This window comes from Tenrec ecaudatus, chromosome 10 (genome assembly GCF_050624435.1).
Source record: "Tenrec ecaudatus isolate mTenEca1 chromosome 10, mTenEca1.hap1, whole genome shotgun sequence".
In the NCBI taxonomy this organism is placed as follows: Eukaryota; Metazoa; Chordata; class Mammalia; order Afrosoricida; family Tenrecidae; genus Tenrec; species Tenrec ecaudatus.
In genome coordinates, this window is record NC_134539.1 from 38,128,212 (window position 1) to 38,150,469 (window position 22,258).

The following is a 22,258-nucleotide window of genomic DNA, read 5'->3' on the forward strand; positions in this document are numbered from 1 at the left end:
TTCTGGGATTTGAAATCTCTGCCTGGATGTTAAAAGACTGCAGAAGAGAGGTTAGAAGCATGGATAAGAGGGCTCAGAAAGAGGAAAGATTGCATTGTATGTAGTTGGCCCACCTTCTAGAGAAGTGCCTGAAAGGAGAAGAGAACAGCTAGCTAGGCACTTGGTCTGGTTAGCTGGTCCCTCTAACTGTGGTCATGCGGTGAGTAGACACTGACTACAGGTGGTTGTCTCTTTCTCAGTCTGACAAATACAGTCAACGGCATCTCCTTGCGGAGTGAAGCATTCAGGGTTTAGTGCTCTGAGTTTCCGTCTTCTTCCTCCTATCGGAGCATTTGAGAGAGGTCAGAAGAGAGCACTGAGCATTACTATTCGGGTACCACGTTGAGGAGTGCACTTTGTGCCAGGGATTGTTCTAGTCCCTCTCCCTAAAGTGGCTGATGACTTTAGTGAATTTGTTTGTGCAATATAATACCTGGTTGTGTCTGCTTTCATTCAGGCCATGCACAGATTGTCCATCTCCTTTTAGAGAGAAACAAGTCTGGAACGATTCCATCTGACAGCCAAGGAGCAACGCCCTTGCACTATGCAGCTCAGAGTAATTTTGCAGTGAGTAAAGTGCTTCAGTTATCTATTTTCTTATTTCCTGTTCACTTTGATACGTTTGTACAATGAAATTTAGATTTACATGAAATTGTCAGAAATAATATAGAGAATGCCCATGTCCCCTTCACACTGTGTCTCCCCTTTGCCGCATCTTGCAAGACTGTGCAGTGCAATAGCACCGTGGGGAATCAACCTGATTTAAATTTCACCTGCTTTAATGCCCTCACTTGTGTGTGTTTAGATAGCACTTACCTTGTAACAATGTGTTCATGTGGATTACTCTGGCCTTGGTGTAAGTGATGGTCTGAGTTTTTGCAAAGTTCTTAGTCACGTGAAGTTTGATGCAATCTTATCCTAATGTTGGGCGCCACATGGAGCTCTACGTAAGTCTGGTTCGTTTCCGTTACTTTGTAACACTAAGGATATCTTTGTGCTCAGAAATCAGTCTTGTCCTGAGGCAGGGAGGCAAGGCTTTGGAATTTTGACTTTGCTGCTTGCTAGCTGTGTGGCCTTGCACAAGTTTTATAACCTCCCTCCGTCTTAATTTATTCTTTCCTTTTTAAATTAAATATTTTTATTGGGGCCTCCTACACTCTTTTATTTTTTTAGTGTGATACAGAGACATTTATTTTTTCACTCATGCAAAGTTGGCTGTGGGTCCCAGGAAGCTGTCTTCTGTCCAGTGTTGAAGAGATAGATGCAGCCTGTGGAACCTGAGCCCTCCACAGTAGGCCCAGCAGAGGAAGGGCACACTCCTTCGATGTGTCTGAACACCACTGTGTCTCCTAATCCACGGGCCAGAACCGGTCGCAGAGCCCTTCCTTACTACCGGCGGAGCTCATGAACTTGACTACGTGATTGCTTCTCTCTCGGCTTCACTGTCTTTCTTTTTTTTAATTATTTTATTGGAGGCTCATACAACTCTTATCATGATCCACACATACATCAGTTGTGTAAAACACACTTGTACATTCGTTGCCCTCATTATTCTCAAAACATTTGCTCTTCACTTAAGCCCCTGGCATCAGCGCCTCATTTTTCGCCCTCCCTCCCTTCTCCCCTCTCCCTCATGAACCCTTGATAATTTATAAATTATTATTTTGTCAAATCTTACACTGTCCGACATCTCCCTTCACCCACCCCTTTGTTGTCCGTCCTTCAGGAAGGAGGTTCTGTGTAGATCCTTGTAATTAGTTCCCCCTTTCTCCCCAACCTTCCCTCCACCCTCCCGGTATCGACACCCTCACCACTGGTCCTGAAGGGATCATCTGCCCCGGATGCCCTGTGTTTCCAGTTCCTATCTGTACCAGTGTACATCCTCTGGTCCAGCCGGATTTGTAAGGTAGAATTGGATCACGTAGTAGGGAGGGGAGGGAAGGAAGCATTAAAGAACTAGAGGAAAGTTGTATTTTTCATCGTTGCTACACTGCACCCTGACTAGCTCATCTCCTCCCCATAACCCTTCTCTAAGGAGATTTCCAGTTGCCTACACATGGGCTTTGGATCCCTACTCCACACTCCCCTCATTCACAATGATTTGATTTTTTGTTCTTTGATGCCTGATACCTGATCCCTTCGATACCTCATGATCACACAGGCTGGTGTGCTTTTGTTGTTTCTAAGCTAGATAGTCACTTGTTTACCCTCAAGCCTTTAAGACCCCAGATGATATATCTTTTGATAGCCAGGCATCATCAGCTATCTTCACCACATTTGCTTATGCACCCATTTGTCTTCAGCGATCATATTGGGGAGGTGAGCACACAATGATATGATTTTTTGTTCTTTGATGTCTGATAACTGATCTCTTCAGCACCTCATGATCACACAGGCTAGTGTGCTTCTTCCATGTGGGCTTTGTTTCTTCTCAATTAGGTAGATGACCACTTGTTATTTTCAAGCCTTTAAGATCCCAAATGCTATATTTTTTTAAGACCAGGCACCATCACCTTTTTGTACCACATTTACTTATGTACCCATTTTGTCTTCAGTGATCATATCAGGAAGGTGAGCATCACAGAATGCCGGATTTTTAGAACAAAGTTTTCTTGTGTTGGGGAGTACCTGAGTTGAGACCAAATGTCCATCTACAACCTTAATTCTTTACATATAGATATAAGTACATAGATCTATTCCCTTCTCATTACATATAACTATATATGTACATATGTACATACCTGTATTTAGACCTCTATAAATGTCCTTTGCCTCCTGGTTCTTTCCTCCCTTTGCTTTTGCTTTCCTCTTGTCCCACCATCATGTTCGGCCTTCATTCAGGTTTAGTAATTCCTTGCTGCTACATTACCCTTGATTAAGCCCCACTAGGCTTAATCCTACGCCCATCTCTCCATTGATTTTAGTTCACTCGTTGTTCCCTTGTCCCTGGGTTGGTTCCCCACCCCGCTTCCTTTCTCCCACCTCTCTTTCTCCCATATGCCTCCCGGAACCATCTGTCCCATTCTTTTTGTCTCCAAATTGTTTATCCCACCTTTCTTATCTAGAAAGACATGCAGAGACATTAATAAACACAAAAACCAGGCAAAGCCTAACAAGACAAAGGAAGTCAAAACCAACAAAATAATAGCAACAACAAACTAAAACAAAATAGCAACTACAAAAAGAAAGCCACTGACAAAAATGGAAAAGCCTATAAATAGTTCCAAGTCTGTTGGCCTTTAGGAGTGTTTTCCAGTCAAGTCTGATGGGGTGCCACCCTGTCTCCAATGTCTATTTTTGGTATTCCCTGGGGATTTCATCACTTTACTCCCCTTACTGCTCTGTTGCATGCCCTTAGTGTTTTGCCCCATTGTGATGGGGTCAAATTAGGCACAGTTCCCATACTGTGTCTGCAGTGTTGTCCCCCGTAACGCTGTGGTTCACTGAGCAACGTCGTGTCTCATGGTGGGGCCAGCCCTATGGTCCACTCTGTGCATTGCCAGATCTGAGCAGGAATATCATCCTCAGGGCTTGGTGGACCAGGATGGGATCCCCTCCCTCTCCATCCCTCTTTGTGTCTCATGTGTGCTCTAATCAGATATGCCCCTCTCCCCAAGCTGTAGCTTCAGTGCTGTCCTCTTAAGTGCATTCTTCTTGAGGGGTCAGTGGAGGGGGGGAAGGTCCCCATAGATTGTATTAGGGTCAGCCCCACAGACCTCTCTATTGGTTCCCTGGTACATGCCAGTATGTTATATTCACATCTTGGCACTTCGGGTTGAAGCCTAGTCTCTCTCTCCCTCTCCTGTGGAGATATAAACAATACCCTCCCCTTGGGTGGCTTAGTGCCCTGTTCCCCCACTACCTATGTCTTTTCTATTTTTCTTCTTTCTTTCCCCCTCCTATTTAGTTGACTCCCATATGTGTCCCTGGATTGGGTTGGGTCCCTGCCATAGTGCCTGGATGTCACCCCAGGAATGTATGTATGTAGTAGCTTTTCACCTATACCCCGTTTTTATAGCTTACCTCAGTGGATACATGTTGTACTTGCCCTTTTGTGCTTGGCTTACTTTGCTTAGCATGATTTCCTCCCATTCTTCCTATGCGGCGATGTGCTTCCTGCATTCATTGCTGCTTTTTAGGGATCCATGGGACTCCATTGTATGGATGTACCACAGTTTTTTGTTTTTGTTTTTTGTACCACAGTTTTTTGATCCATTCCTCTGCTGATGGAATTTGGATTGTTTCTAACTCCTTGCAGTTGTGAACTGTGCCACGATGAACATTGGAGCACAGATGTCTGGCCGTGGTTTGTTTCTTGCCTCTTCTCGGTATATGCCTAGAAGGGGGATTTCTGGGTCATATGGAAGCTTGATTTCATCAGTTTTAGATATCACCAAATTGATTTCTATAGTTGCTGTTCATACCTACAGGTCCACTAGCAGTGGACAAGAGTTCCTATCTCACTACAGCCCCTCCAACACTTGTTACTTTCTGATTTTTTTAATTGGGCTATCTTTGAGGGTGCTAGGTGGCATCTCATAGTTGTTTTCATTTGCATTTTTCTCATGACTAAATATAGGGAACATTTTCTTATATGTTTATTAGCCATTCGGATTTCTGCCCCTGTGAAACTTCTGTTCAGGTCCTTTGCTACCTCCTCAGTGGGCAGTTCGTTTTTTTGTTATTGTAAGCTTATAAAGTATTGTAGATTTTAGTACTAAAGCCTTTGTCTGATGTGTCATTGCTAAAGATGTTTTCCCAGTCCGTGGGCTCTCTTATTGCTCTCTTGGTGCATTCTTTCAATGAACACACATGTTTTATCTTCAGTATATCCCATTTGTCGATTTGTGCCTCCTCGGTGTTTGTTTCCTCCCTATTCCTGATAGCCTGTGTATTCCCTGTGCCAAAGTTCTCAGGTTGGTCCCAATTCCCTCATTACTGGCTCTGATAGTTTGGGGTTTTACCTTGAGGTCTGTGATCCACCTTGAGTTCATCCTTGTGCATGGAGTGAGGTAAGGGTCTTCATTTTTCTGCAGGTTGATATCCCTTTTTTCCAACACCACTTGTTGAAGAGGGCATCTACTTCCCATTTGATATTTTTTGGACCCTTATCAAAGATCAGTTGTCTGTATGATAATGATTTTTTTCTGGGTTTTTCAGTTCTTTTCCATTGGTCTGAGTGTCATACCAATACCACACTATTTTGACCACTGTGGCTGTATAATAGGTGCTAAAGTTAGGTAGTGCAAGCTCTCCCACTTTGTCCTTCTTCTTGAGGATTTCTCTCCTTATTTTGGGTTTCTTCTCTTGCCATGTGAAGTTGGTAATCAGTTTTTCCAATTCTTTGGAGGATGATGGTATTTGTATCAGGATAGCATTAAACTTATATAGTGCCTTGGGCAGAACTGACATCTTTACTATAATAAGTCCTCCAATCCATGAGCATGGGATACTCAGTCTTAGCTTTTTCAGATGTAAAGTAAAGATACTTCTACCCTTTCTTCCAGGATTATTGTAGAGAGTAAAGCAAATGTATGGCACACGCCTAGGTTGGACCATGGCAGAGAACAAATATTCAAGAAGTAGAATGTATTATTTTGTTATTACTGATACTAATAAGTATGAATATTACACTTCTGAGAAAGAAAAATAATTATTAATATTTATTAAAATATCAAGTGTTTGTAATACTTCTTTCCTAGAATCCTTTGTATTTTACAAATCAAATTTTCAATCATTATGTCACTCAGTCCACCCAGCAACGTGATAATGTCTACACTGATTCAGCTTTCTGACTATCAGTGACTTCCAGTCGCCAAGAAGGAGCACTGGGGGCTCAGTGGTCAGGCTCTAGCCTGCTTAATGAAAGGGTGCCAGTACAGTAAAAATTAAATGTCTTTGCATTTCTGCTCGCTCTCAAATATTTGGAATCAACATTCTGTGTATTTTTGACTACTCTCCAAAAATGTGTTTTTCTTCTTGAAATGATTCTGCTTCCACTCAAGCAAACATTTCTGCTATTGTCCTAAAAGTTGTTAAGACCCAGAGGAAAGAGGCATGTTAAAAAACCATCAATAATCCACATTAAAATTATCATCTTTAGGAGCTGATATCAAGGGCTCAAGTAGAAAGAAAATGCTTTGAAAATGATGATGGCAACATATGTACAAATGTGCTTGACACAATGGATGAATGTATGGATTGTGATAAGAGATGTACGAGACCCCAATAAAATTATTTAATTAAAAATACACTATCATACAAAAGGAAATATATTGTATGAGTGCAACTTGTCAAATTGACCACTGTTATAAAAAATAAAAATTAAGAGGTCTCCATAACCCCCCTAAAAACATCATCTTAATTTTTATATCCCTTGATAATTGTCATAATGTAATAATTGTACACTGGAGAAGGATCTTGGCTATGGAAAATGCTGAATAAATATATTATTTTAATAATTAAATCATTTTATTGAGGGCTTGTTCAACTCTCATCACAATCTACACACATCCATTGTGTCAAGCACTTTTGTACATTTGTTGCCATCATTCTCAAAACATTTGCTTTCTACTTGAACCCTTGGTATCAGCTCCTCATTTTTCTCATCCCTCCCCCATGAACCCTGATAATTTATAAATTATTATTATTTTGTCATATCTTACACTGTCTGACATCTCCCTTCACTCACTTCTCCATTGTCCATCCCCCAGGGAGGAGGGTATATGTAGATCCTTGTAATCTGTTCCCCCTTTCTCCCTCACCTTCCCTCCACCCTCTTGGTATTGCCACTCTTACCACTGGTCCTAAGGGCTTCATCTGTCCTGGATTCCCTGTGTTTCCAGTTCCTATCTGTACCAGTGTACATCCTCCAGTCCAGCTGGATTTGTAAGGTAGCATTTAGATCATGATAGTGGGGGGGGGAGTGGAAAACATTCAAGAACTAGAGGAAAGTTGTTTGTTTCATCATTGCTACACTGGCTTGTGTCCTCCCCCTCATTCACAATGCTATGATTTTTTTGGTCTTTAATACCTTATAACTGATCCCCTCAATACCTCGTGATCACACAGGCTGGTGTGCTTCTTCCATGTGGGCTTTGTTGTTTCTCAGCTAGATGGTCGCTTGTTTATCTTCAAGCCTTTAAGACCCCAGACGCTATATCTTTTGATAGCCGGGCACCTTCAGCTTTCTTCACATTTGCTTATGCACCCGCATTTAATAAATATTTGCTGAAGTGAATTGGACATTGTATTTCTCAGTAATGATCATCGTTCAATAAATGCATTATCCTTTTTTTCTTTTTTCCCATTTTTAAAATGATAGCAACAAAGCACTCATTGAAAGGATATAAAAAATAGATTTATTTAAGCATCAAGTATGACTGAATATATGACTTCTTCGTGTAAAGGGTCCAAGAAAACCTACATTCTAATTTTGGTCAGGATGCTAAATAATCCTTGAGCATTTTAACTGTCACTTCATCTCTTTAACAATGACCTGCGTGATTTTCAATCCAATTTAGATGATCATTCTCAATTTTAATGATGTTTAATGAGGGAGTTGGGCTATGTTTTGAAGCTAATATAGGAGGCCAAAGGATTGCTATTTTCAATTATTATATTTAATAGTTATTTTCTATAGAAGTGTTTATTTTGATTCACACTAGGGAAAAAATGCTTCTAAAAGGAAGTGACATGTAATTGTGTCTTAATTCTTTTATATAAATTATTTAAATGAGATTTTCTTACAGGAAACAGTTAAAGTGTTTCTAAAACACCCTTCAGTGAAAGACGATCCCGACCTTGAAGGAAGAACACCCTTTATGTGGGCTGCTGGGAAAGGCAGCAACGACGTCCTGCAGGCTATGCTGAGCTTGAAATCCGACATGGACATTGACATGGCAGACACATACGGAGGCACAGGTAAGAATCGGTAGGAATATCCGATTGGCTTCCAGTTATATTCCAAAGTATAGAGAGAGTATAGTAAAACCTGTAAAAAAAAAAGTGACTTGAAATAATTATTTCTAATCTAATATTGTTTGACTTTCATCTTCACTTTGTAAATTTAAGTTTGTCAGAATCCCTCCAAAGACTTTATTTTGTCCAAGTCTTATGGATAAAGTTAGCACTTATTTCCACCAGGAGAAGTGTAGCATTTGGTTTAAAACTTGAACATAACTGTGAGAAAACTTGTGATCATTTATCTGTGAAAATAATGTAAAACTTACTTTGGAACCATGTTCTGTAGTTTTTATTATGTTTAATTATGGCTCTCCCATTTTAGAGGTAACCTTGTGTGCCTCTAGAAGCTCCAAAATTCCAAGTCACTTTTGCATCCAAATGTTTACTAGAAGCTTCTTTTGATCTCTTTTCCTAATAAAATAGATCTGTTACTGTGTGTTGGTTAATAATAGGGGTGAGCTTTTTTTTAACATTCACTGCCATTGGCGATCTCATCCCATGGACTGTGTGTGTCCCCAGGACAAACCAGAAAGAGAACCAGAACTGCCACAGCAGCACAGTGCCCCTCAACTTTCTTTCTTTCCTCCTTGCTTCTCTTCTGCCTCTTCTTTGGTAGAAATATATTTTTGCTCTGAGTGCATTGTCCATTCGAAGATCTTTTCGGCTTCCAAAACTATTGATACTGTATTGGTGAAGGCAGGCATTGCTATAGCTAATAATGTTCCTCCTTATTCCTAGACTACCACACAATCTAAATAATTAAAAAGAGTTTTTTGGCGATACCAATTTTATGATAAAGGAATGAACTTTAAAAGTATTTCATTATCAGGCCTTAAGCTTCTTAATGATTATAGTGCAGACATGTAGGACACAAGCTTCCATTAGTCTGAAGCTGTTCACTCTATCACTAGTCTTGCCTTTAGTTGAACTTTTTCATGTATTTTAATAAAATTTTTGGTGAGGATATTTGCATCCTTTTGACGAAAGATATTTTTCTAGTGTGTACCAGGATTAGAGTTGAGACCAGAAATTCTATTGGTTTTATTCCCTGCTGAGTTCAGAGCATTGATAAAAGGTTCTCAACAAATTCCCAGGAATCTGCATCTTTTTAACCAAGTTGGCCTATGGATCTTCTAGGTATTGTGGAGTCATACTCCTTAGAAACAGCGGGCCCCAGTCTCCACTGTTACCCTGGCAAGTTCAACCTAAGCAGTGATGGGGCCATGGTGCTCCGTCACACGACGTCTCTAGGCGTCTAGACGCAACTCAGTGGCACCTAACAGCAACAATGGGGGCCTGTGTAACGTGAAAACCACTTACTTTTGAAGTCCCTTAGGACAGGACCAGAGAGAAGACCGCATTCCATCTCTCAGTTTTTCCTTCAATGGGGAAATAAATTGCACTTTAAAGAAGTAGTTTGAAGCAAAATTGTATGAAAAGCATGCACTCTCTGCATCAAGGTACACCTATGTGAATTCCACAAAGCACAAACAAATAGCACAGATAGCGAACTGAAGGAACCTCAGTAGATTGCCGGTTCTGATGTCATGTCTGCTTATTGGTGGAATGGTGGGCTGAGTAGCCTGCACAGTTTAACTCATTTTTCTTTGCTGTTGTTTTTTCCCTTCCTTTCTTAGAAGGAGGAAGAGATAAACTAGTAACTGAGAAGAGGGTTCCATTTCAGACCAAAAAGAAAACAGGGAGATAAGAAAGGAAGAATGGCACATGTGAGTGGGAAGGAAATTAGAAATCTATAAAAAATAAAGCAGAGAAACCTGAAGATTAGATTGCAAATAATAGGGAACACGTAGGACTTCGTAAAAGTTCTCTTTAAAACAAAGAAGGAAGCAGGTCCTAATGTGGGGACCCAGGACTATGGCCCCCAGCCACCCTTCCGTCGTGAAGCTGCACTCATTCCGATGTTAGAATCAAGAAACAAGCCAAAGGCAGCATTTACCCAAGGACAAAGTTCAAAGTTCAGTAGGTTAGAAGGAGAAATGGGAACAGAAAACCCGGGGAGGAAGTGGAACGAGAGATGGTACATTGAGCGATTGCGATGTGTGAGTTGAAACAAAATATGTAAAAATTGTTGAATATAAAAGTGATGCTCTTCTCTGTAAATCTTCTCCTAATTTACAATAACTAGGTTCTTTTAAAAGTGGAGGAAGTCAATGAGGAAACAATAAACCAAAAAAGGGCAGATTTGTTATTACATAATATGTCTTTTGTTCCTTTGTAGCTTTGCACGCTGCTGCCCTTTCTGGCCGCGTCAGCACTGTGAAGTTGTTACTGGAAAACAACGCTCAAGCAGACGCTACCGATGCCATGAAGCAGACGCCGCTCTTCCGAGCCTGCGAGATGGGCCACAAAGACGTGATTCAGACACTCATTAAAGGTTGGCTCTAAGAGGGCTCCTAAGAAGGCACTGTCAAACTGTAAGCTTTCTTCAAGCTTAGTGTAATAGAAAGCTTACAGAGCCGGCCAGCACGCCACTGAGCTTCAGGAAATAGTGGTTCTACTCTTAGCTTCCTCTCCTGATGGTTGTTTGATTTTGGAAAATTCCCCTCTTGTTCCTGACCCTCAGTTTGTTTTTTTATATGAAAGGAGAATAATTCAGATCCTGAGTAACTCAGAGACTTACTATAAAAGTCCAAAAGGCTAACATATGTGGAAGCTTTTTGCTAAAAGGGTAGGTTGTGTTGACACAATGGCAGCCACCAGGGGTTCAAACATACAGTAACGAGACGGCGCGAGACCAGGCCCTTCTTACTCTGCTGTGCACGGGAGCACTGTGAGTCCAAACCAACGCGAAAGCGCTGCACCATCACATGCTTACACATTTTTCCTCTTATCTCCATGTTTTGAGATTTGGGGGGGGATGTATACACCATTACATTTGTCCTTTTAATCTTTTTTAAATGTATGATTCAGTGGTCTTACATATGTTCACAATGTTGTACAGCCATCACTACTATCAATTTCCTTCAACCCAAACAGAAACTCTGTGCCTCTGCAGCAATAATCTCCACTTTTCCTTCCCCTTTCGACTTCTCCCTCAGTCCATGGTACCTCTGTTCTACTTTCTCCCTCTAATAGAGGCCATACTCTGGATAATTCACATCACTGAAATCATGCGATCCTTGTTCTTGTTTTTCTAAGTTATTTCACTCAGCATGATGTTCGTCCATGTTGTAATTTGTATTGGAATTTTCTTCCTCTTTGTGACTGAATAATATTCTATTGTGTGTATGTACCACGTTGTGATGATCCAGTCATCTGTTTCCACATTTTGGCTATTATGAATATTGCTTCACTGATTTGCATACTAATATTTGTTTAAGTCTCTATTTTCCATTATTTGTGGGTATGTTATACCCGGAAGTGGAATTGCTGGTAAACCTGTTTAACTTTTTATAACTGTTGTATACATTGGATATTTTCATTATATCTTTGCTCTTCCAGGTGGAGCAAGGGTAGATCTAGTTGACCAAGACGGACATTCTCTTCTACATTGGGCAGCACTGGGAGGCAATGCTGATGTTTGCCAGATACTTATAGAAAATAAGATCAATCCCAATGTGCAAGATGATGCAGGGAGAACCCCTCTGCAGTGTGCGGCACACGGAGGCTATATCAACTGTATGGCCGTGCTCATGGAGAACAATGCAGACCCTAACATCCAAGACAAACAGGTAGGGAGCCCAGGTCTTTTCCATTCAAATATGCTTTCTCAGGATGTTTAGAATATTTCATTCTTCTTTGTTGTAAAATGGTAGTTTACTTAAATGGCCACCTAGAAGTTCATCTGTTAGTCATAAATGATTTTTATTTGTCTGTGATCTCCTCCAGTATTTTACTGTGTCCAAATATAATTTAATGTTAACTGTAAAACAGAATGGGAATTATTTTATTTTACATTTTATAACTTTTATTAAATGCGCAATATATACACAGGCATATATATGTGTCAAAATGACATATCTATGTAAATGTAATATTACAAACATGTTTTGTCCACTTAAAATCATCATCAGCATTTTTCCATCTTGGTATATCACTTTTTATGAATATGAATACTTCATGTTCCAAAGCTCTAAGAGGTAAGGTTATATTTACTAAGTTGAGTTAGGATGCAAACTATGCCTTTAACTCAATTATTTAGAATTAAGAAACTTCCTATTTTAATGCTTTATTATTATTACGAATGTTACATTAATCCTCTTTATCCAGGTAGCTTTGGGAGGTATTAGCTCCATAGATTATTGAATATGATTATGTTACCATTAAATTGATCTGAGACGCTGTAGGACAGAGTAGAACTGCTCCTGTGGGTTTCTGAGCTGTAACTCTTTATGGGGACACGAAGTCTCAGCTTTCACTCATGGTGTAGCTGGTGGGCTTAATGCCACAAGGGCTCTTTATGAATATGATTAGGCTACTGAATTGATTTATAAAACATGTGGATTAATGTGTACTTCCCCTACCTATGTAGAAATATGTTATTTTCTCTCAATCTGGGCCTTTTTTGGGGTTGCTATTGTAATATTAAGAATTTTAGCATAATTTAAAAGATGTGGTTCTTGTTCTCAGAGAATTAGGATAAATCTTTTTTAAAAATCATTTTATTGGGGGCTCTTACAACTTTTATCACAATCCATGCATACATCAATTATATAAAGCACATTTGTACATTCGTTACCCTCATCATTCTCTAAACATTTGCTCTCCACTTAAGCCCCTGGCATCAAGCTCCTCATTTCCCTCCCCTTTTATAATGTATAAACCAAACCTATTGCCATCAAGTCAATTCTAACTCCCGGCAACCCCTCTGCTGTGGAGCAGCGCTAAGCTGCGTAGGGCTCTCTCGGCTGTAAACTTGGCATATCTACCAGGCTTTTCAGCCACAGCCGTGCTGGGTGGGTTAGACCCGCAACTGTCGGTTAGTAGCTGAAAGCAAACCAGGTGCACACCAGGCTTTTATGTATTTCACCGGGTTGGAAGGTTTTTTTTTCATACACAATATGTTGTCATCCTCCAGTGCTAAAAACTTCTGTTGAACCATCTATATGCCATTTGTGAATAATGACCTTTTCATATTATTCCTTTCTAATTCTTACGCTTTTGTTTCTTTGCTTCGTTTTGTTGCCCTAGCTGGGAGCTACAATGCAGTGTTGAACAGAATTGATGATAGCTAGCATCTTTAATTCATTGTTTCATCATTCAGTGTTATGTTTGGTATTACTTCCTTTAGATTTCTAGCTGTTAAGAGTTTATAGTTGTCGATTTTTTCAATGTAGGTGTTTCATTTTTGCCAGATGCTATTTCATATCTACCAATATGGTCATATTGTTTTCCTCTTTTTTTCTCTATTAATCGGTGAATTGCATGAATTGATTTTTCAGATCTCGAGTCATCTCTGGGTCCCTGGAATAAGCCCCGTTATGATGAATCAGGTTTTCATGCACTGATAATTTTCCTTGGAAAGTGTTTTGCTTAAGATTTTCCCATCTCTATTCATGGAAGAGAGTAACTTCTCATTTCTCTTTCCTGTATTGTACTTAACAGGTTTTGGCAACAAGTTTATGCTGACTTTTTAAAAAATGTTAAGAAGTAGTTCTTAATTTTCTGTTCTCTAGCAGAATTTGTATAAGATTGGTGTCATTTTTTCTTAAGTGTTTGGAAGAACTCCATGATTTTTCTAAAATATGGCCTTAGGAATTTCTTTATACAAAAATTATTAGTTCCATACATACTTATAAGCCTATTTATAATTTCTAATTATTTTCCTTTCAGTTTTGGTAACATATATTTAGATGTTGGTGGTTTAAGAATTTCTCTATTTTATTCAAAATACCAAATGTATTGGCATAAAGTTATTCATACAAGGGAGGTTCAAAAAGTTTGCAGTACTTTATTATCTTTTAATTTCATTTTTAGAAGCGCACTCATGAATCACCTTTTTATTTTGATAGGGTCTGTAGTAGTTCCCTCTTATTTATTAAACATGTTGATAAGGCATTTTTCTTCTTGTTTTATTCTCCATCTTACATATTCAGTTTTTTGAGGAACTATCTTTGTTGATTTTCCACAGTTTAAGTTTGTTATCTATTCTATTAGTGTCTCCTCTTGCTACTGTTTCTAATGGGAAAAAATGGCATGGGGGCCACATCTGACTTCCTCTTGGTCCCAAGGCTGACTGCCACAAACCCTGACTGCCACAGAAAACCTCTGACACCAACCGCTTTGTCCCTGGAGCACTCTCAACTTTCAGCTGCGTTTGATCATTTATTGCAGTGGCCACAGGAACTCACAATTGAGAAATTCTCAAAAGTTTCAAACTCTCTTCTGACATCCACTTTAATCTTTTGTTTTTTCCTGTCTTTTTAAGCGACTTGCTTTCTTCATGAATGATGTTCCTGGTGGCTTCCTACTCCTCCTCAGGTCTTTTCTCATTAGTGTTCAGCAACAAATCTGTTCTTGAAATCCAGACGGGATAGACTCAAGATCATATTTTGGCTCTTGTGAAATTGTTTTCACTTTCTTCAGTCAATCTGTACTTACATGTGAGCACTTGGTGCTCTGCTCCACAGTCAGCCTGCTGCCTGGTTTTAGCTGCTGATCTTGAGCTTCTCCATCATCTCTTCCTAAAGATGTAGTTACCTTGGCCTCTGTGTCTTCCATCTGAAGCAGTCTGTGCCATTTGGATTGTTGAAGGAAGGTATTTTCTATGAACAAGTCATCGGTCTTTCAAAATACTACCATGCGAGCTCCAGTTCTATTTCTGTCACCAAGACTGTACTTTCCAATGGCTCTTGCTTCTTCTTGTTTCCAATCACCAATAATTATCCATGTATCTTAATTGCATGTTGATGAATTTCAGACTGAAGACATTAGTAGAATTCTTCAATTTCTGCATCACTGGCTTTAGTGGCCAGTGAGTAAATTTGAATAATAGTTTTATTGATTGGATTTCCTTGAAGGCGCGTAGATATAATCCTATCACAGAGAGCATTGTCCTTCAAGACAGATCTTGCAATGTCCTTTTTAACAATGAATTCAAGGCCATTCCTCTTGGTTGTGTCATTCCCAGAATAGTAAACTGTATGATTTTCTTATTCAAAATGGCTCATAACCGTTGGTTTTAGCTCAGGAAAGCCTAGGGTATTGATCTCTATGTTAAGGGCAATGGCTCCCAAGAACAACCCTCAGAAAGAAGGCTAATGGGGTTCTCCCGGAGTGCAGTGTTGTAGAGATGTCACTTAGGTAATGTTTGCTGTGTTAGTCAAGCAGTCTATCGCTACACATTCTCTTGTCTCTTTGGCTGTCAACTATTGTAGAAGACGAATTAGAATCTCCAGTGATGATTGTGGATGTAGCTTTCTCCCCTTCTAGTCTTGTCACGTTTACATGAGAGAGGGTTTGTAAAAGTTAATGGAATAAGTAAAATGGAAAGATAATGGGATTTTTCCATGAACACTTTGAAGGCCCCTGGTATATTAGGGGTAGGTTATTAGGTGCACACAGATTCAGGATTGTGATATTTTCCTCTTGGATTCCTTAATGTAATGAATGTATCCTCTTTGTAACTAGCAATGCTTCTTGCCTAGTCTGTTAGCTTTCCTGACATTGAAATTATTTTTAAATGTAAGTTGCATATTTTATAGGATATTATTTAATTTGGGCTTTCCCCTCTGTGTCCTCTTACTTAAATATAGGTTTTACATTTTTTAATATTATATAAGTAATATTGAATAATTTTCACATTATCTGTTCTTTAAGATAATATTGATTTTGATCACTTGGTTATAATAATATTATACATTCCTCCCCTTCCCCCCCATGGTATACTTAATATGTTTTTACTTTTTTGTTTGTTTTTTTTTTTAATTTTTTTTTATTTTAACAATTTATTGGGGCTGATACAATTCTTTTCACAGTTCATACATATACATACATCAATTGTATAAAGCACATCTGTACAGTCTTTGCCCTAATCATTTTTTTTCTCTTTTCTTCTTTTACATTTTATTAGGGACTCAAACAACTCTTACCACAATCCATACATATACATACATCAATTGTATAAAGCACATCCATACATTCCCTGCCCCAATCATTCTCAAGGCATTTGCTCTCCACTTAAGCCCCTTGCATCAGGTCCTCTTTTTTTTTTCCCCCCTCCCTCCCCTTTCCCCCCTCCCTCATATGCCCTTGGTAATTTATACCTCGTTATTTTGTCATATCTTGCCCTATCCGGAGTCTCCCTTCCCCCCTTCTCTGCTGTCCCTCTCCCAGGGAAGAGGTCACATGTGGATCCTTGTAATCAGTTCCCCCTTTCCAACCCACTCACCCTCCACTCTCCCAGCATCGTCCCTCACACCCTTGGTCCTGAAGGTATCATCCACCCTGGATTCCCTGTACCTCCAACCCTCATATGTACCAGTGTACAGCCTCTGTCCTATCCAGCCCTGCAAGGTAGAATTCGGATCATGGTAGTTGGGGGGAGGAAGCATCCAGGATCTGGGGGAAAGCTGTGTTCTTCATCGATACTACCTCACACCCTAATTAACCCATCTCCTCTCCTAAACCCCTCTATGAGGGGATCTCCGTTGGCCGACACTTGAGCCTTGGGTCTCCACTCTGCACTTCCCCCTTTATTTAATATGATATATATATACACATACATATATACATATACACATATATACACATACATACACACACTTATATCTTTTTTTTTTTGCATGATGCCTTATATCTGGTCCCTTGGGTACCTCGTGATCGCACTGGCCGGTGTGCTTCTTCCATGTGGGCTTATTTGCTTCTGAGCGAGATGGCCGCTTGTTCACCTTCAAGCCTTTAAGACCCCAGACACTATCTCTTTTGATAGCCGGGCACCATCAGCTTTCTTCACCACATTTGCTTGTGCACCCATTTGTCTTCAGCGATCCTATCATGGAGGTGTGCAGTCAATGATATGATTTTTTGTTCTTTGATGCCTGGTAACTGATCCCTTCGGGACCACTCGATCACACAGGCTGGTGTGTTCTTCCATGTGGACTTTGTTGCTTCTGAGCTAGATGGCCGCTTGTTTATCTTCAAGCCTTTAAGACCCCAGTCACTATCTCTTTTGATAGCCGGGCACCATCAGCTTTCTTCACCACATTTGATTGTTCACCCTCTTTGTCTTCAGCGGTTGTGTCGGGAAGGTGAGCATCATAGAATGCCAATTTAATAGAAGAAAGTATTCTTGCATTGAGGGAGTACTTGCGTGGAGGCCCAATGTCCTTCTGCTACCTTAATACTAAACCTATAAATATATGCACATAGATCTATTTCTAATGAAACCGTTTGAGAGAGAATTATTTGCTTGTTTGTTTTAGTTATCAAAGTTATTAACATGTCTAAATAGGCACGCTCCGGATTCACTTGATTGTCCTCATTGCTCCTAGGGAAGAACAGCCTTGCACTGGTCTTGTGACAATGGCTACCTTGATGCCATTAAGCTACTCCTGGACTTCGCTGCTTTCCCTAATCAGATGGAGAATAGTGAAGAGAGGTAAGCTACCTGTCAAAAGGGTGTCCTGCTGCTCCTCTCACATCTTTTCTGCCAGGTTCAAAAATCGCAAGTTTAGACATTCTTTCGGAAAGAATATGTACACTCATAAGGAAACATGATACTAAGAAGTCTTGAACTAGAAGAGTAAAAGCAATATCCAATATTGACTTAGAATCATTAACTGTTATAGCTATTAAAATTTTTACTTGCTACCTAGGGCAAGCTTACATTCTACAGGTGAAGAAATTAGAAAGCCTTTTTCTGACTACGGCTACCTAAGCCTGTAGTCGTCCCGATTATCTAGACTTCCACTGACCTGGCTACCTGAACCACTATCTCATTGTTACTTGTGCCGTGCCATCATTTCAATGCAGGCACCTCTAGCAAGACTGTCCTGAGCTTGTGGTCGTGTATCTGTTCTCCCGTACAGTTTGTGTATTTTTATACCACTTAGCACATGTCTCTTTGTCTTACTGTTTTATGCAATTGATCTTCCCCATAAGAATAGAATTTCAAAAATAAATACATAGATAGATATTGTTTTTTAAAAAGAAGAGCATTTCAGAGGATGGCATTTCTGTATTTCTCACAATGTTTTGCGAGATAGAAGGGCTTAGTAAGTACTAGTGGAATTCTTAGGGCGCCTGCAGAATAAGATAAAGCAAGCTAAAACCACTTGAGCGATTGCAGGAGAACCCCACTCTATTATATTCTGACAACTGAATAACAAAGAAGACTTAAAGATTTAGGGATGTGGATATCCAGGGAAGCCAGAAAGCCAAGGAAAATCCTCAAGGCTGAGCTTTTGACATTGAAGCAGATGTGTGCCAGAGCTGAAGACGGCACCCTTTGAAGCCTTGGGGAGGTGGGAGAAGACTAAAAATCCCAAGAATTAGTGATGGTTTATTTCTATACACAATTCATTCTTTAGCAATAGTTACTCTCTGGCTGCTTTTTCGGAATTATTTTTGTAAGCGACTGATAAAAATATATATTCATATGTATAAATATATATATTCCTTGTAGTTCAGTTTTCCACTTATACACTCAGTCTTGAAGTTCAGACCTAAGTAACCACATGAATTAAAGTACTTACTGCCTCCTGGAGTAAGCATATATTAATTACAGACCAAAAAGCCCAAGGAAAAGTCTTCCTAACTGTACTTGCCAATGTACAGATAAAAGGGAGACTATGACAATATCCCAGTCTCCTTTAATGTCTCATCAACAATGCACTTTGATGTACAAATGTCAGAACTGGGCACTGCCTTTTATCTTTATTGACATTCCAGTTTAGGCATTCTACTCATCCCGTCAGACCATTCCCCACTGGCAAGTCCAATTGTATCTTGTCTCTTGTCTTTATCTACATTGTATCTTGGCTGGTTACCATCAACGTAGTGCTAATTTTTACTCCTCATGCATTGACACTAAGCACTTGATGTGCACTGCATAGACATGATTTTTGCCAACCACTGCTGACTTTCGGTCAATAGCTATCTGACAGTCACACTCCGACATTGATGGGAATATTCAGAGCACTTGAATGTTTCTGAATTGAACTTGGCTGAAGATAGATTCAGAAGTAATCATCACAATGTGGTCAGTTAAATAGGAAGGTCTAGACTTAAACACTGGGTGTAGACTTCAATTATAAAACATTACTGGATTTTTGAGTGTGTCTCCTTGAATCAAAAATGGAATGAGAATCCTGATTTTAATAAACCAAACTGTGAAGAAAGGACATTTGGGGGAAATTTTAAAACTTTTAAATATATCATGGACTTCATGTTTTGCTAAGGAATTCTTGCTCATTGAGTTGGCACATTAATGACCTTGATGTTTTGTCCATATTATTTATAAATGAATATTGAAGCATGTGGAGATTAAGTGATAGGAATTCTAGGAGTTGCTTTGAAACATTTTAGCAGAAATAGAAAAGAGCAGGTTAGTTGAAGCAAAGGTGACAAGCATCTTACTAATTGTTAGATTTGGATGCTCAGTAAATAAATTTATTATGATTTTATTTTTGTTTGTGCTTGAAATTTCTTATATTAAAAATATTTAAAGTGCAATATTCAATCCAGAAAGAGATCTAGTTCTTTCTTCTTTTCATCTTTTATAGATGAGGAAACAGAAACCAGGAAGTTACGTAAGAGAATCTCCAGGGTCACGTGGGTCTCCTGACTCCCGTGTCCCCATTCTCAAGGGGTCTTATGTCCCATGTTATTCCTTTTTGGGATATTCGTACGCAAAGGTGTAGTTAGGCCTTACGTTTCATAAACCATATTTCAGTAGAACTGCTTGTATGCTAGATGTAAGACACTACATGCTAATAACTTTAGAAAGAGCTGCTCAAGCTTAAAAAGCACATTGATTTGAGAGACCACTGCACTCTATCGAAAACATATATCCGGGAGATAAGATGCGTGGTTAGAAACAGTACTGAACTGGGAGTCATGAGACCTTAGTGCGCGCCTAGCCTCTGCAGATGGCTAGTTTATGCAGCCTTGAGCGTGTCATTTAACCGATCAGGAGATGTTTATCTATAAGATGAGAATATGTAGATAGATGGTTACAAAAATTCTATTTAGCTTTACTATTCTGGGGTTTCGAGATTTCGCTAATCTTTTCCAGCAAGAAAAGTACGCATGAAAGGCATTCCAGCATATGTTGTTAAAAGCAGGGGGAGGCCCACGAGGCCGTGAGGATGATGTTCCTGAGTAGAGCAGCCAGTCCACAGAGAGAACAACATGGCTGGCCCTACTATGAGACATGATGCCCCTCAGTGACTAAGGGCAATACAGGGGACGGCACCGGAGACACAGTGTGGGAATTGCACCTGACCTGATCCCACCACACCGAGGCAAAGCACTGGGGGAATGCAGTGGAACAGCAGGGGAATGGAGTGGCAAGGTCCCCAGGGAATGCTGAAAGTGGACTTTGGGGCCAAGGCGTTGTGCCCCAACAGACTGGACTGGAAAACGCTCCTAAGGGCCAGCAAACGATCCTTGAACGAACTACAAGCCTTTCTTTTGTGAAGTGTTTTGTTTTGTTCTTTGTCAGTGGTTTGTTTATGTAGTTTTATTCTCTGGTTGTATACTGTTGCTTTGTTTTCCTCTGTCTTGTTTTCGTGCATGTTAGTGTCTCCATAGGTCTGTCTGAATAGGACAGGCTGGATGAACTATCTGGAGGAAAAACAATAGGACAGACAGTTCCGGGGGGACAGACAGATCCGGGTGGGGGAGGGGGAGGAGGGTAAGGAAGTGGTGTTAATAAACACAGGGACAAGGGAACAACATGGGACCCAAAATGGTAGTGAGGGGGGAGTGACATGCCTGATGGGGAACGATCAAGGGTAAGGTTGCGTAGAGAAGAGGTATAGCTGTAGCCCAGGTGGGGACGGAGCATGGTGGTGGGGCAGGAGGAAAGTCAAGGGAGAGGGAGGAAGGAGCTGGGAGTCAAGGGACATTTATGGAGGTCTAGACAAAGACGTGTACATGCAAACATATATATGAGGACGGGGAAATAGATCTAATTATCTACATTTATAGGTTTAATATTAAGGTGGTGGAAGGACCTTGGGCCTCTACTCAAGCACTTCCTCAATGCATGAATACTTTCGTTTATTAAATTGGTACTCTATGATGCTCACTCTCCCGACACAACTGCTGAAGCCAAAGTGGGTGAACAAGTAAATGTGGTGAAGAAAGCTGATGGTGCCCGGCTATCAAAAGAGATAGTGACTGGGGTCTTAAAGGCTTGAAGATAAACAAGCGGCCATCTAGCTCAGAAGCAACAAAGCCCACATGGAAGAACACACCAGCCTGAGTGAGCGAGTGATCCCAAAGGGATCAGTTAGCAGGCATCAAAGAACAAAAAAATCATCATATCATTGGCTGCACACCTCCATGATAGGATCGCTGAAGACAAATGGATGCATAAGCAAATGTGGCGAAGAAAGCGGTTGGTGCCCGGCTATCGAAAGAGATAGTGTCTGGGGTCTTAAAGGCTTGAAGATAAACAAGCGGCCATCTAGCTCAGAAGCAAAAAAGCCCACATGGAAGAAGCACACCAGCCAGTGCGATCACGAGGTGTCAAAGGGACCAGGTATAAGGCATCATGCAAAAAAAAGAATGTGTGTGTGTGTGTGTGTATATATATTTATATATATACTACATTGAATGAAGGGGGAGGTGCAGAGTGGAGACCCAAGGCCCAAGTGTTAGCCACTGGAGATCCCCTCATAGAGGGGCTTAGGAGAGGAGATGGGTAAGTCAGGGTGCAAGGTAGTACCGATGAAGAGCACAGCTTTCCCCCAGATCCTGGATGCTTCCTCCCCCCAACTACCATGATCCGAATTCTACCTTGCAGGGCTGGATAGGGCAGAGGTTGTACACTGGTACATATGAGGGCTGGAGGTACATGGAATCCAGGGTGGACGATACCTTCAGGACCAAGGGTGTGAGGGGCGATGCTGGGAGAGCGTAGGGTGAGTGGGTTGGAAAGGGGGAACTGATTACAGGGATCCACTTGTGATCTCCTCCCTGGGAGAGGGACGACAGAGAAGAGGGGGGGAAGGGAGACTCCGGATAGAGCAAGATATGACAAAATAATGATGTATAAATTACAAAGGGCACATGAGGGAGGGGGGAGTGGGGAGGGAGGAGGGGAAAAAAAAGAGGACCTGATGCA

General features: G+C 40.5%; 1 protein-coding gene across 5 annotated transcripts in view; it reads left to right on the plus strand.

Annotated features, from left to right (window-relative positions):
• Nucleotides 1-22,258, plus strand: part of INVS (inversin) — a 144,542-nt gene that overhangs the window by 91,228 nt on the left and 31,056 nt on the right. For 4 of the 5 annotated variants that reach the window (XM_075560221.1, XM_075560222.1, XM_075560225.1 and 1 more), the window contains 5 exons: nucleotides 497-606; nucleotides 7,791-7,962; nucleotides 10,244-10,399; nucleotides 11,467-11,696; nucleotides 17,457-17,563. In XM_075560221.1, the coding sequence (XP_075416336.1) occupies nucleotides 497-606; nucleotides 7,791-7,962; nucleotides 10,244-10,399; nucleotides 11,467-11,696; nucleotides 17,457-17,563 (775 nt within the window). The remainder of the gene's footprint in view (nucleotides 1-496; nucleotides 607-7,790; nucleotides 7,963-10,243; nucleotides 10,400-11,466; nucleotides 11,697-17,456; nucleotides 17,564-22,258) is intronic. The other variant, XM_075560223.1, reaches the window with a different exon arrangement.